This window comes from Rutilus rutilus (genome assembly GCF_951802725.1).
Source record: "Rutilus rutilus genome assembly, chromosome: 5".
Taxonomy (NCBI): domain Eukaryota; kingdom Metazoa; phylum Chordata; class Actinopteri; order Cypriniformes; family Leuciscidae; genus Rutilus; species Rutilus rutilus.
Genome location: NC_140213.1, coordinates 43,175,059 through 43,189,063, shown reverse-complemented (window position 1 = coordinate 43,189,063; position 14,005 = coordinate 43,175,059). Strand labels below are relative to the sequence as shown.

At 37.9% G+C, this 14,005-nt stretch overlaps 1 protein-coding gene across 1 annotated transcript; it reads right to left on the bottom strand.

The window, feature by feature from the left end:
• Window positions 1–3,123: 3,123 nt before the first annotated feature.
• LOC311290770 (tripartite motif-containing protein 14) lies at window positions 3,124–12,431 on the bottom strand. The gene is made up of 7 exons (XM_084409471.1): window positions 12,147–12,431; window positions 10,552–11,456; window positions 9,638–9,733; window positions 8,254–8,502; window positions 6,778–6,800; window positions 6,264–6,412; window positions 3,124–4,632 (listed from the first exon to the last, which is right to left on the bottom strand). The coding sequence occupies exons 1-7, from the start codon at window positions 12,373–12,375 to the stop codon at window positions 4,076–4,078; spliced, it is 2,208 nt and encodes a 735-aa protein (XP_084265597.1). The 5' UTR covers window positions 12,376–12,431; the 3' UTR covers window positions 3,124–4,075.
• Window positions 12,432–14,005: the final 1,574 nt, after the last annotated feature.

Below are 14,005 nucleotides of genomic sequence, written 5' to 3'. Positions count from 1 at the left end.
GCAGTGTGAAAAGCTCTGACTCCGAAAACGTATTGATCTTACTGCCATCTTAAAAGTCTTCAAGGATCAAACAAGCTTAGGAGCTTGAGCTGTATGTAAATCAGTTTCGAGTAGCTGGATATGTCGATTACAATATACACAGACTGTCATTCTCAACTGAGAGATCTGTTCCATCCTTCCTAATTTGGGTCTCATTGAGTGACAGCTTAATTAAAGGACTGACATACTCTGTCAAACCCATTTACTGAAAATTATGAGGATGAGAGAGGAAACAATAGTGTTGTTGGTCTAAAACTGTGAGTGAAATCCCTAAAGTGAATTTCTCCTTAGTGTAAATAGCATCTATTCACTAGTGCAAATAGCCACTGCCCTTTTCTTTTTCAATAATCAGTTTCACCTGGATGTACACAACATGTTTATAGAGTAAAAGATCTGTCACTGTGTCCATTAGGATAAGCATTCGTGTAGTTTTTTTGGCTCATGCATTGCATTGTAGGCGAGTATAGCTTTGATACAGTATACACCGTGTTCCGAGTGTCAAGTCACATTGAGGACAGTGTCAAAAGTCTTTTCCTCGGAGAGAGGTCTTGGAATATGTACATTAGCCAGCTGGCCACGTTCTCTGTCCCTGGCCATCTGTGCTAAAGGCTGAAATGAATATCCTCAAGGGAACAACGATGATGAAAATGATGAGGCGATGTACTCTGAGAATTCAGTCAAATCACCAGAAAATTAGACATGCCTAAATTTCACAAAAAGTCTGCAAATCTCAGATAAAAGCACTGGATTGCCGTTAGGTATGGTATATTCAGCAGTCCAAGGCGCTGTTGTTGCCAGAGGAACAGTCTAGTATATAAGGAGATGTTGTATACACACATGCCAACAACAAAGGGCTTCCTTGGGGCTTTTAAAGACACTGATCAGAGAGATTCTAATTATGAAAATGAGTTATATTAATTTCACTCATTGCATATACTATGTGCAATCTAACCTATTGGCTGCTGTAAATAAATTATATATATTTCAACTTAAAAACTTTGTCCAATCGCTGCATTAAAGTATAATCAAACTGGATGTGAATTTTTTTATTTATATTATATAAACTGACTTAAAAAACAAGTCGAATCTCTTATAACTTAAAAAATTAAGCTGAAACTGGTTAAATTATTTCAACACGCTGCCATGACTGAACATATATCATTTTTTACATTGAACAAATTCCCAAAGACAAAAACACAATTAAGGTAATCCAATACAGCTTTTGTTTATTGCCACCACAATGAAAGAGAGGTGATCTATAGCAGAAAAACAAATTCTGAATATTAGAATATCAAAAGTAAGATGGATCTAGCATCGAGTGCGCTCAGCCCTACATGACAAATGAATTTCTTCAGCGAATTAGCTCAATCTCAGTAGGACTGAGTGTCCCCTTCTCAGCTGTTCTGAACGGTGTAAATTCACACCGGGGGAGAGTTGATGTGTGAGCGTTCAGAGTACGGTGAGCAGCTGTAAGGCACTTACACAATTATTCTGCACCTGTTTCCACAGGCAGCCGGGAGCAAAAGCACCCCTGACCCATTGTCTGCACCGCTGAGATAGAGCCTGGCTCAGGGCGCAGGTTTGTTGCCATGGCGTGTGCACCTAGTTCGCCTGTAGAGATGCTTTGCCAAAAATGAGGAGGTGGAACTTCAAAAGAAGTTATTCAGAAGTAAAAAGGTGAAACTCACAAAACAAAAAAACATATATATATACTGATATACTTACTTTGAACATGGCATGGTTGTGAGTATTCCAGAAACAGTTGATTTACTTGGATTTTCACACACAACCATGTCTCAGGTTTACAGAAAAGAGAATATATCCAGTGAGCATCAGTTCTGTGGGAGAAAATGTCTTGTTGATGCCAGCGGTCAGAGGACAATGGCCAGACTGGTTCAGCTGATAGAAAGGCAACAGTAACTCAAATAAGCACTTGTTACAACTGAAGTCTGCTGAAGAACATCTCTGAACACACAACAACACACATCAAACCTTGAAGCAGAAGAGCTAGAGCAGCAGAAGACACACCTGTGACACTCCTGTCAGCGGAGAACAGCAAACTGAGGCTACAATTCACACGGGCTCACCAAAACTGGACAATAGAAGATTGGGAAAACATTGATGTCTCTCAATTTCTGTTGCGACATTCAGTCGGGTCAGAATTTGGCATAAACAACATGAAATCATGGATCCACCCTGTCTCGTATCAGCGGTTCAGGCTCCTGCTGGTGTATTGGTGTAATGCGGGTTTTCTTGGCACACTTTGAGTCCCTTAATACTAAACCGAGCTTCATTTAAACGCCACAGCCGACCTGAGTATTGTTGCTGACCATGTCCATCCCATTATGACCCATCTTCTGATGGCTACTTCTGGCAGGATAACATCGTCCGTCACACAGCTCAAATCATCTCAAACTGGTTTCTTGAACATGACAGTGAGTTCACTGAACTCAAATGGCCTCCACAAGTCACCAGATCTCAATCCAGTACAGGATCTTTAGGATGTGCTCGAACGCGAGATTCGCATCATGGACGGCAGCCGACAAATATGCAGCAACTGTGTGAAGCGATCATGTCAATATGGACCAAAATCTCTGAGGAATGTTTCCAGCACCTTGCTGAATCTATGCCGCAAAGAATTAAGGTCTGTGTGTATATATATTTCATATATATTAGTATATAGAAATATTGTATATACTGTATATATATATTCATTTTAAGTGGTGTATAAGCATGTAGTTTTTTTTTGCTGTACTTACAGTAATGGAATCTAATGAGAATAATATGAGAATAACAATAACTGAGAATAGAAAATGCCCAGATATATTATGGTAATGAGGATTTGAGGAGAAGATTGTCAGTAAAATGAGTCACAATGCAAAAAAATCTTATTGATTCTAAAATAGATTTGATTAAATTTATGCAAGATAAAAAATGTACTTGTTTTTGTGAGATTTTTAAATCAAATGCAAATTACTGAGTACTTGACAAGTAAATCCAATTAATTATGTTATTTTACAAGTGAACTAAAGGTTAATTATTAAATGTACATCATAAACAAATGAATAATTTAGTCATGTATTGACATTTTCTAAGAGGGTCTTTATTACCACATCGCTAATGTTTTCTTCACTCATTATTTTTCTTTATTAACAGCCAGGGCAATTTGTATTGACCTGAATTGAATTGAATTGTGAAAGCAGTGTTTAGAACGGATGACTCCTGAAGGACATCTCCCACCAGTGGCTTAAATGAAAATTAAAGGGCACATCCTGACTTACAAAACATACGAAACGAGAAAAGCTTTTGTGACAACACAGGCTTTATCAAGAAATATCTCACAGGTAATTCATGAACACGGTACAGCACAGAAGAACATATTTGTGCTGTGAAACATCTGTGAAATAACATCTTCATTTAATTCCATAAGCTTTACTGCACAGTTCAAACAATCATCACAGAAATTTCAAATTAGATATTGAACAATGCTGCCACCTAGAGTAAAAATGCAATATTCATCAAAAGTAATTCAACATGGAATGATATAGATATGCTGGTATCATCAAGTATAAAATCGAGTAACGTTTGAAATTTTTCACTTTATCTAGTCTTTTAGATTACTGAAAAATATTTCTCCTGGCCTTCAGTTTAAGTATACATAAAAATACAATGGACATTTATATTTTACTTATATAAAAATACAAAATGACTTTCTCTAAAATGATCCAATTAATAATAAAAAAAGACATTTTAAAAAGTGGTTGAAAAAAGTTAAAAGGCTGTGCAAGATTGTTTTGAAAAAAGACCATTCCAGATGATATATAAATGCATATATAAAGCATATATTTGGAATGGAAACGGCTCAGATATGTAAATCCTCCTCATTAAAAATCAGAGGATTATCATAAAAAAATAGGCCATTGTTTTCAAGACCTCTTGCACTCTTAAATTCAGCAGTCATGACTACTGGAATGATGTTTTGTGGAATGTAAAAGTGATTTCTGTTTCTTAATATAATAAAGTGTCATAAAATAGTCTAGTCTGTAGTGATCTTGGTAAATATATCGCAGATGCTGAGCTGAGTTTTAGAAACCGCCAGCGCCGGATACAAAGGCTCAGTGAACTTGTGCTCAAAACAGTACAGCAAAGAAAGAGCTCCTTCCCTGGCCACGCTGTAAAAAGACAAGCGACCTTCTTTAAAATCCAGCAGCACTCCGACCTTCCAAAGTTCAGCGGCACACACAGGTGACGCCACCTTATCGTGCAGAGCTTCCACCTTTCCCTTCTCATAAATTAAACACCAAGAATTGGGGTAGAAGCCAATACGACAGACGTCCTTTTGCCCCTTTCTGCCTATCTGTCCATCACAGACGCCCAGCTTCCAGCGGCCCTCATCCAGGGCGACCTCCACTTCCCAGTAGCAGCAGCCTCCGTCGATGGCGCGAGAGCCCAGCACCTGGGGGAAAACGTTGAAGCGTGTCTCCTGCTCGCTGTAGTCCTGCTGGGTCTCGCTGTACTCCACCGTACGGTTTTCATCCGACAGCAGCAGCTTTGGATGGGCAGTATCAGGATCCAGACTTGGGCTTATCCCATCTGCAGAGAGAAACATCAGGTGTCAGACATAATATGTGTGTCCGGGTCTTGACACTAACTTTTATGGCTCGCTAGTGGTTTTCCAAAGTTATTAGCCCCTCAGCATTCTCACTGGCCACAATTTTGACATCGATACCAAGGGGAAAACTGCCATGTAGATATTTTTTATATTATCTCATAATTTAGCAGCAGGTTTATTAGGCTGCTGTCACTTTAAGGCCTGACGCACGGATCCATTATACTGTTACACACACGTTTTCTTTCTCAACTGTTTACATTCACTTAAAACATAACTGACTGTTTACATTAATACTCACCAAAATTGGCATTTTGACATTATTTTGTGTGTATTTGACAGTTTAAGCGCAATAAGCAGCGAAAAATAACTCAATTTAGTACTGAGAGGCGGCTTTATGTGCGCGCACTGGGTGTGAGCACAAAATCTGCGGGAATGAGTAAAATGATGCGCAATACCTAAACTTAAAAACTACTTCACTAACTATTAATAAGCATAGACTGTAAAAAAAGATGGAGTCCTAATAAAGTCCTAATATGGCGCTGACATCTTGCGCTGATTTGGGACCTGCTTCTGTGCAGTAGTAACGCGGGACCCGGTAAAGCCGCGATATCATGGTCCCGCACTCACTCCCGCAGAAACGGTTACTACAAAGTTTACTGTGTGAAATAAACAGTTATGGACATGTAGAAATTAAAGTTGAAGATTTCCATCGCGTCCACCTATACTGGGACCAGCCACCGGGGGCGATCAAGACGGTTTGGCTTCACTTTTCAGCACTTGTCCGGCACGCTTGTTAATAAGCAGTCATTTATTAAAGGTAAATGAGTTTATTGAGGCAAAAGTTGTAGTTAATAGTGAGAATTGTACCCTAATCTAAAGTGTGACCAGGTAGGATTAAGGGATGTAGAATATGGTCATGCAGAATAAGGCATTAATATGTGCTAATAAACAGCCAATATCCTAGTAATACGTATGCTAATAAGCATAATAGAGTTAATACAGTTAATAGAGATAATTGGACCCTAAACTAAAGTATATCATCTTTTGATATAAAATCTAATATGCTTTGTTTATCTGCCATTAAAGTATTACAGTATAATATAATACATCACAATACCAAATTGAATCAAATAAATTCAAGTACAATTGCCTTACTTATTGACATTATTTAAAGATTTTAAAATGTGTTTAAAGTAAAAGTGTAAGCGGTACCTACACTACTATTCAAGAGTTTGGGGTCAGTATGATAAAAAAAAAATTAAAAAAAAGACATTTATACTTTTATTAGCAAATATGGATTTTGTTTAAGTGACAGTACAGACGTTTATAATGTCACAAAAGATTTCTATTCCAAATAAATTCTGTTCTTTTGAACTTTCTATTCATCAAAGAATCCTGAAAAAATGTATCATGGTTTCCAAAACTATACAGTATCAAGCAACAAGATTCGCCAGTTTACAGACGTCCACATGAGAAGCAATTACTGTCTGAATAGGGCTAAAGTAAAACTCTCTCACACACACACACACACACACACACACACACACACACACACACACACACACACGCCCTAGCCGTATTTGTAGTATAATTAGGAGTGTAAATGACTCACACAGCAGTCTGAAAGGGTCTCGGTGAGGCAGTGTTATGAGCACAGTCTCCAGTCTCCTCTCGGTCCAGTCATGAAGACAGTCCAGTCGGTCTTGGTTGATCTCCTGAGGAGGCTGGAGGGTTTGCACAGGGTCAGACAGTGCTGTCAGTCTGGATGAAGACAGGGTGGTTAGTACAAATAATTAAAAACACTTAAAGGGATAGTTCACCCAAGCATGAAAATTCTGTCATCATACACTCGCCCTCAAGTTCCAAACCTGTATAAATGTCTTTGTTCTGCCAAACACAAAAGAAGATATTTATACCGTTGACTTCCATAGTATGCGCCCCACAAATCTGGTTACAAACATTTTTCAAAATATCTTCTTTTGTGTCCAGCAGAGCAAATAAATTCATACAGGTTTGGAACAACTTGAGGGCGAGTAAATGACGACAAAATGTTCATTTTTAGGCGAACTATCCCTTAAATTAGTATATTTATCCAAATCACCAAATAATTGAACCATTTTACTCACTGTCCTGCTATTTTGCTGTATTCCTGAAATAAACAGTAAGAGTTGCATTACATATACAAATTTACTAAAATCTAAGAACCAAAATATGTTTAAAGGAACACTCCACCGTTTTTTGAAATAGGGCTTATTCACCTTCTTTCCTACATTTAGATAGGTGGGCAAATGCATTTTTGTCTCAGTGCATGCATTGTTTTAGTTTGACAGGGTCGGCGCTAGCTTAGCTTAGCATAATGAATGGAATCCTTTGTTGCCAGCTAGCATGTCCTGAGTAAAAGTGATATAAAAATAAATAAAAAAACACCTAATTACTTCTTGTTGCCTGCGTATTCACAACAAGTACAAATAGCGATGCAGATTAACACTAGGTGATTTCCTATGCAGATATTGACTTGGGACTATATTAGGGGGAAGCACAGGCAAAGCACTGCTACTTGGGCGCAGAGATATCACGCCCAAGTAGCAGTGCTTCGCCTGTGCTTCCCCCTAATATAGTCCTTAATATTTAAGTCAATATCTGCCTAGGAAATCGCCTAGTGTTAATCTGCATCGCTATTTGTACTTGTTGTGAATACGCAGGCCACAAAAAGTAATTAGGTGTTTTTTTTTTTTATATATATATCACTTTTACTCAGGACATGCTAGCTGGCAACAAAGGATTCCATTCATTATGCTAAGCTAAGCTAGTGCCGACCCTGTCAAACTAAAACAATGCATGCACTGAGACAAAAATGCATTTGCCCACCTATCTAAATGTAGGAAAGAAAGTGAATAAGCCCTATTTCAAAAAACGGTGGAGTGTTCCTTTAATAAACAAAACTACAAATCTCTCATTAGCTTTGTTTCCATCCAAAGTTGCGAATTTAACCTGTACAAAACTGGAATATTGCATAAAACTATTGCGAATAAAGCAGCGTTTCCATCCCATGTGTTCAAGAGAACAAAATCATCACTTCATGAGAAATTGCCACAAAATATCTGTAATAAAAATTAAAGTTGCTGCAATCGGGGAAGCAACTGTGGCTCTTTTAACCTACGTCAGATGACTTGCGCCTCAGAACACACAGACGAAATGCAATAAACGCTGTCATGTTATCTTGCGTTCGGATGCTGGTGTTTGTGAACGCTATCGTGTGAGACGCTTCTGGGAGGGAATTAAACCAGATCATTCTGATGACAGACTTGCTCAGGTATTTCAGAAGAACTAAAACAATGATGCAATGACAATTATCTGCTGGTTAGTCCAGTTTTCCAATCACATCCTCTGTTGAGACAGTCAACGTGAGTTCTTTGTTGCGCTATATCTGTTAAAAACATTATCCGCATCAATTGAGCACATACGTTTTTAATGTGGATTTTTAGAATTTATGCAACTCTTGGCATTTCTCTCCAGCGTTTTTTAACGTGTTATCCCAAAACGAGCATTAAAATAGAAGGATGGAAACATAGCTAGCTAATGATCACTGCTGCTTGTCGTACCATGATGAAGGCCTGGTCCTGGTACTGTGACACCCGCTCAGCATCTGTCATTCCCTGCAAGGTGTTTAAAATGGTCTGGCTAGATGTCAAGGCGCCCTGTAACGTGTCCAGCTGCTTGTCAATGCTTCCCAGCACTCTGTGCTCTTCCTGGGCTACGCAGCGTAACGCCTGTCCCTCCTCGTGCTCCAGAGCCTCTCGCATCACCTGATACTGCTGCAAAACAGCAGCCCGCACGTCCTCCAGCCCCGTCTACGAGAGTCAGGGACAATGAGAGTTAATGCACAAAGAGTTAACATTTACTTTATGCTATTGTATGCTGATCTATTCCTTTGTTTATTCTCATCTTTTCTGTTAGATTCTATAAATAAAATTTGCTTTTAACACTAATATTGACTTGACTTATATAAGAGATCATGGTTGATTTCATGTCAATCAATCAATCAATCATTTTATTTCTAAAGCACGTATAAAATCAACACAAGAGTTGACCAAAGTGCTTTACAGACCCAGACCCAATGTGTAAGACCAGTGTTATTTTAGAATCATTTTATATACTTTTAGCTTGAATTTTTCTATTTTCAGGTTTCATTTTTAGCCATTTTGTTATATGCTTTTGTTATGATTTCTAATTACATTTAAATATCTATATAAATATTTCTCTTTCAATATGTGACCCTGGACAACAAAACCAGTCAATGGGTCAATTTTTATAAATTGAGATTTATGAAAAGCTGAATAAATAAGCTTTCATTTGATGTATGGTTTTGATGTATGTATTTGTCTGAATTTGAAATTCTGGAATCTGAGTGTGCAAAAAAATCTAAACATTGAGAAAATCGCCTTTAAAGTTGTTAATTTATGTTCACGATTGTGCTGCATTCACTCACAAAAATAAATGTTTTCTATATTTACGGTAGGAAATTTACAAAATATCTTCATGGAACATGATCTTTACTTAATATCCTAATGATTTTTGGCATAAAAGAAAAATCGATAATTTTGACCCATACGATATATTGTTGGCTATTGCCACAAATATACCCGTGCGACTTATGACTGGTTTTGTGGTCCAGGGTCACATATTAGTAATTTTAGTACTTCAACTTATCTTATTTCAGTTAGCTGCCCAGGCAACATTTCTAATTTTCATGTTTTACGTTTAAGTTTTTCATCTAATGTTGATTAGTCATTTTATTTCAGTTTAATTACAATTGGCAAAAACAATTTTAGTTAATTTTTTGTCAATAACAACACTGGATCAAAGAAAGCTAAAAAAACATGAACAAGTCAAAAAATTATAACTATAAAATACAAAATGAATAACTAAACAACAACTACAAAACTTGCAACAACTCCATCAACAACATGATAAACTTACACTTACCTGGACACCACGTTTTTTCTCACTGAGCTCAGAGAGTTTCTCCTGAATGGACTTTTCCGTTTTTTGTATTTTTTGCATCTCATCCTTCAGTGAGCCCTGAGAATGTAGATAAACCACTGAGCAAGAACACATTAAATTGATTAAAAGTGACATTTTTCATGTTAAAAAATATTTCTATTTCGAATTTAGGCTTTTATTCACATATAAACATTCATCAACTCACACATCAGTTGTGGTAACCAATCATGTTCGCTTGACGTGCGAGAACCAATGAGGTTCAATCTCGTGTTACGCAGCACGTTTGAGCTTCAGCAAGAACCAATGAGGTTCAATCTCGTGTTACGCAGCACATTTGAGCTTCTGTAAGAACCAATGAGGTTCATTCTCGTGTTACGCAGCACATTTGAGCTTCAGCAAGAACCAATGAGGTTCATTCTTGTGTTACGCATCACTTTTGAACTTCAGTTTATGTTCGCTGATCAATGTTTATATGCGAATAAAAGACTAAATTTAACCTGATCATCATATAAAGCGATCTCATCTCTTCAGAAAATTTGGACTAAACCGCTCAATTCATATGTATTAGTTTTACGATCTCTTTATGAACTTTTTGAAGCATCAAAGTGATAATTGTGTAGCTGTCAATGGATGGAGGAACAGAAATCACACAGATTTCATCAAAAAGATCTTCATTTGTGTTCCGAAGATACGGAACACGGTTTGGAACGACATGAGGGTGAGAAATGAATGACAGAATGTTCATTTTTGGGTGAACTATCACTTTAAATAACTTTCCTATCTTTTATTTTGTAGATCGTGTACTACTTATGCCTAAAACTACTATTCACAATAGAAACCTGAAAGTTGAGCCACATATTAAATCACCAATTCGAAAGGAGAAAACAAAGCCTCACTCTGAGCTCCTGCTCTGCCTCGCGGATGCTGATGCACTCGTGCCCCTTGTGCGACCCGACCAGGGAACACACGGTACAAACACACACTGCACATGATCGACAGTAGATCCGGTTCATCTCCTGGTGCTCTTGGCATCTCCAGAGAGACACATCCTCCACGGCGTCCACGAGCGGGTGGTTCTGGAACACAGGCTTTTCCAGGTGCGCGCGCAGGTGCTCCGAGCACATGGAGGCCCCGCAAACCAGGCAGGTCTTTACCGCCACCTTCTGGTCTGAACTGGGACAGTAATGGCACGGCACAGAGCTGCTCCTGGACAGTCTCTCAGAAGATGTAGAGCAGATCCTGAGGGAAGCTGATTCACTGGTACAAGCACTGTCCTTTTCCCGTCTTCCTGGCGAACGAGAGGTGGCGTTGACTGCTGGTAAGTCGCTGGCTTTGGAAGAGGTTGATGGTGGCTCTTTTGAGACTTCTTTCTCTTCCTGAGATGTGCTGCCTCTCCTGGGTGAGCCTGTGTCACCGTGTGAAGACACGGTATGCTGGTCTTGCTGAGAGGAACTTGTGTTCCTCTCAGGAGATGATTCTGCAGGAGGAGATGTGATCTCCACTGTTTCTGGAGGTGTGTGTTGTGTTGATGTGTCACTTGTAGAGGTCATTCCCCAAACCACTGATGGAGTCTGGCTTTCAGATGGGCGTTCATCTGCCGTGGCCTTTCTTTTCCTTGGTATTGATGTTTCTTCATCAGAGTCATTGATGGCGATTACATCGGGGCCACTAACGATGTCATTAAACGGCGCTGTGCCAAGTCTCCATCCGCCACCATCGAACGCCGAACTGAACTTCCTCTTCCCAAGCCATTTTTTCGAGTGCCGGCCATGGCCATGATGCTTCTTTCTGAAGGCCCAATCTAGAGGAAAACATGGAACCGCATTAATGTACTGTAAGTGATTTTTGTTTCAGTTGCGGTTGTTGTTTCACCAATGAGACAAAATATATCAGTAAAGAGCCAGATATGAATTATTTGACATGTGCAAAGTAACTGTCACTAATGAACTAATTTTTTTTTTATTGTACATTATTTTAAATCAATTTGCAATTGTAAAATTATACACAAAGTGTAAAAGAAATATTATTCGATAGTGTGTATTACAATCTTTAAAAAATTCTAACTTTGAGTTTTCTATCCTAAAATATATATAATTTCTGTCCTGGAATGCTTTTAAATATAATACATTTGATATTGCCTTAGTGATGCTGTTTTGGAAAAGACTGAAAATGACAAAAATATCATCATTCTCCCGAGAAGTTACAGTATGTAGGCTATATTATAAACTGTTGAACATTGTTTGTAGAAAAATTAAACAAACTAGCGAGACTGTAAAAAGTCTTAATTTTCTATAACTCTATAAGAATAATCTATAAATGCGTTAATCGTTAATCAACTAACGTTAATCAACTACAACAGAGTAAACACACAGGAGAAATTGTGGCCTACGTCATGGTCAATTTACACACGTGCACAACAAATATAACATAGGCTAGAAGCCATCAAGGTCAACCAGTCGAGGTTTGTTTAGTTGTGTGTTAGTGCCCGTACGTGTGTTTGGTGTGGCTGTAGATGTCGAGGCTCCGTCCGTGTAGTCCGGCAGCTGCTGGTACTCGTATCTACACTCGGGGCAGTAATACGGTCCAGTGTCAGATCCACTCCATAACTCACTGATACAAACCCGACAGAAGCTGTGTCCGCATCCCAGCGTCACCTGTTCCCGACAATCCTCATGACACAGAGGACATTTCAGAGGTTTGGCATTAGATGTTCCCATCATTAAGGGTTTGTTACAGCAGAACGTCTCACGATCGAAAAAACGAAACTGACCTAAGACGGAGTGGGCGGAGCCTCACCTTTTGAATCGGGCAAACACTGCTCTTAAAGCGACAGTGCACAATGTTTTCATTGCACATCTATCTATCTAGTGCAGTTTTCTTTGCATGACGCCATCATTCTCTATCTATCTATCTTTTGAATCTTGCAAACATTGTTCTTAAAGCGACAGTGCAGTTTTCTTTGCATGACGCCATCTATCTATCTATCTATCTATCTATCTATCTATCTATCTATCTATCTATCTATCTATCTGTCTATCTATCTATCTATCTATCTATCTATCTATCTATCTATCTATCTATCTATCTATCTATCTATCTATCTATCTATCTATCTATCTTTTGAATCTTGCAAACATTGTTCTTAAAGCGACAGTGCAGTTTTCTTTGCATGACGCCATCTATCTGTCTATCTATCTATCTTTTGAATCTTGCAAACATTGTTCTTAAAACGACAGTGCAGTTTTCTTTGCAGGACGCCATCATAATCTACCTATCTATCTATCTTTTGAATCTTGCAAATATTGTTCTTAAAGCGGCAGTGCAGTTTTCTTTGCAGGACGCCATCATAATCTATCTATCTATCTATCTATCTATCTATCTATCTATCTATCTATCTATCTATCTATCTATCTATCTATCTATCTATCTATCTATCTATCTTTTGAATCTTGCAAACATTGTTCTTAAAGCGACAGTGCAGTTTTCTTTGCATGACGCCATCTATCTATCTATCTATCTATCTATCTATCTATCTATCTATCTATCTATCTATCTATCTATCTATCTATCTATCTATCTATCTATCTATCTTTTGAATCCTGCAAACATTGTTCTTAAAACGACAGTGCAGTTTTCTTTGCAGGACGCCATCATAATCTATCTATCTATCTATCTATCTATCTATCTATCTATCTATCTATCTATCTATCTATCTATCTATCTATCTATCTATCTATCTATCTATCTTTTGAATCTTGCAAATATTGTTCTTAAAGCGGCAGTGCAGTTTTCTTTGCATGACGCCATCATTCTCTATCTATCTATCTATCTATCTATCTATCTATCTATCTATCTATCTATCTATCTATCTATCTATCTATCTTTTGAATCTTGCAAACATTGTTCTTAAAGCGACAGTGCAGTTTTCTTTGCATGACGCCATCTATCTATCTATCTATCTATCTATCTATCTATCTATCTATCTATCTATCTATCTATCTATCTATCTTTTGAATCTTGCAAATATTGGTCTTAAAGCGGCAGTACAGTTTTCTTTGCAGGACGCCATCTATCTATCTATCTATCTATCTATCTATCTATCTATCTATCTATCTATCTATCTATCTATCTATCTATCTATCTTTTGAATCTTGCAAATATTGTTCTTAAAGTGGCAGTACAGTTTTCTTTGCAGGACGCCATCATAATCTATCTATCTATCTATCTTTTGAATCTTGCAAACATTGTTCTTAAAGCGACAGTGCAGTTTTCTTTGCATGACGCCATCTATCTATCTATCTATCTATCTATCTATCTATCTATCTGTCTATCTATCTATCTATCTATCTA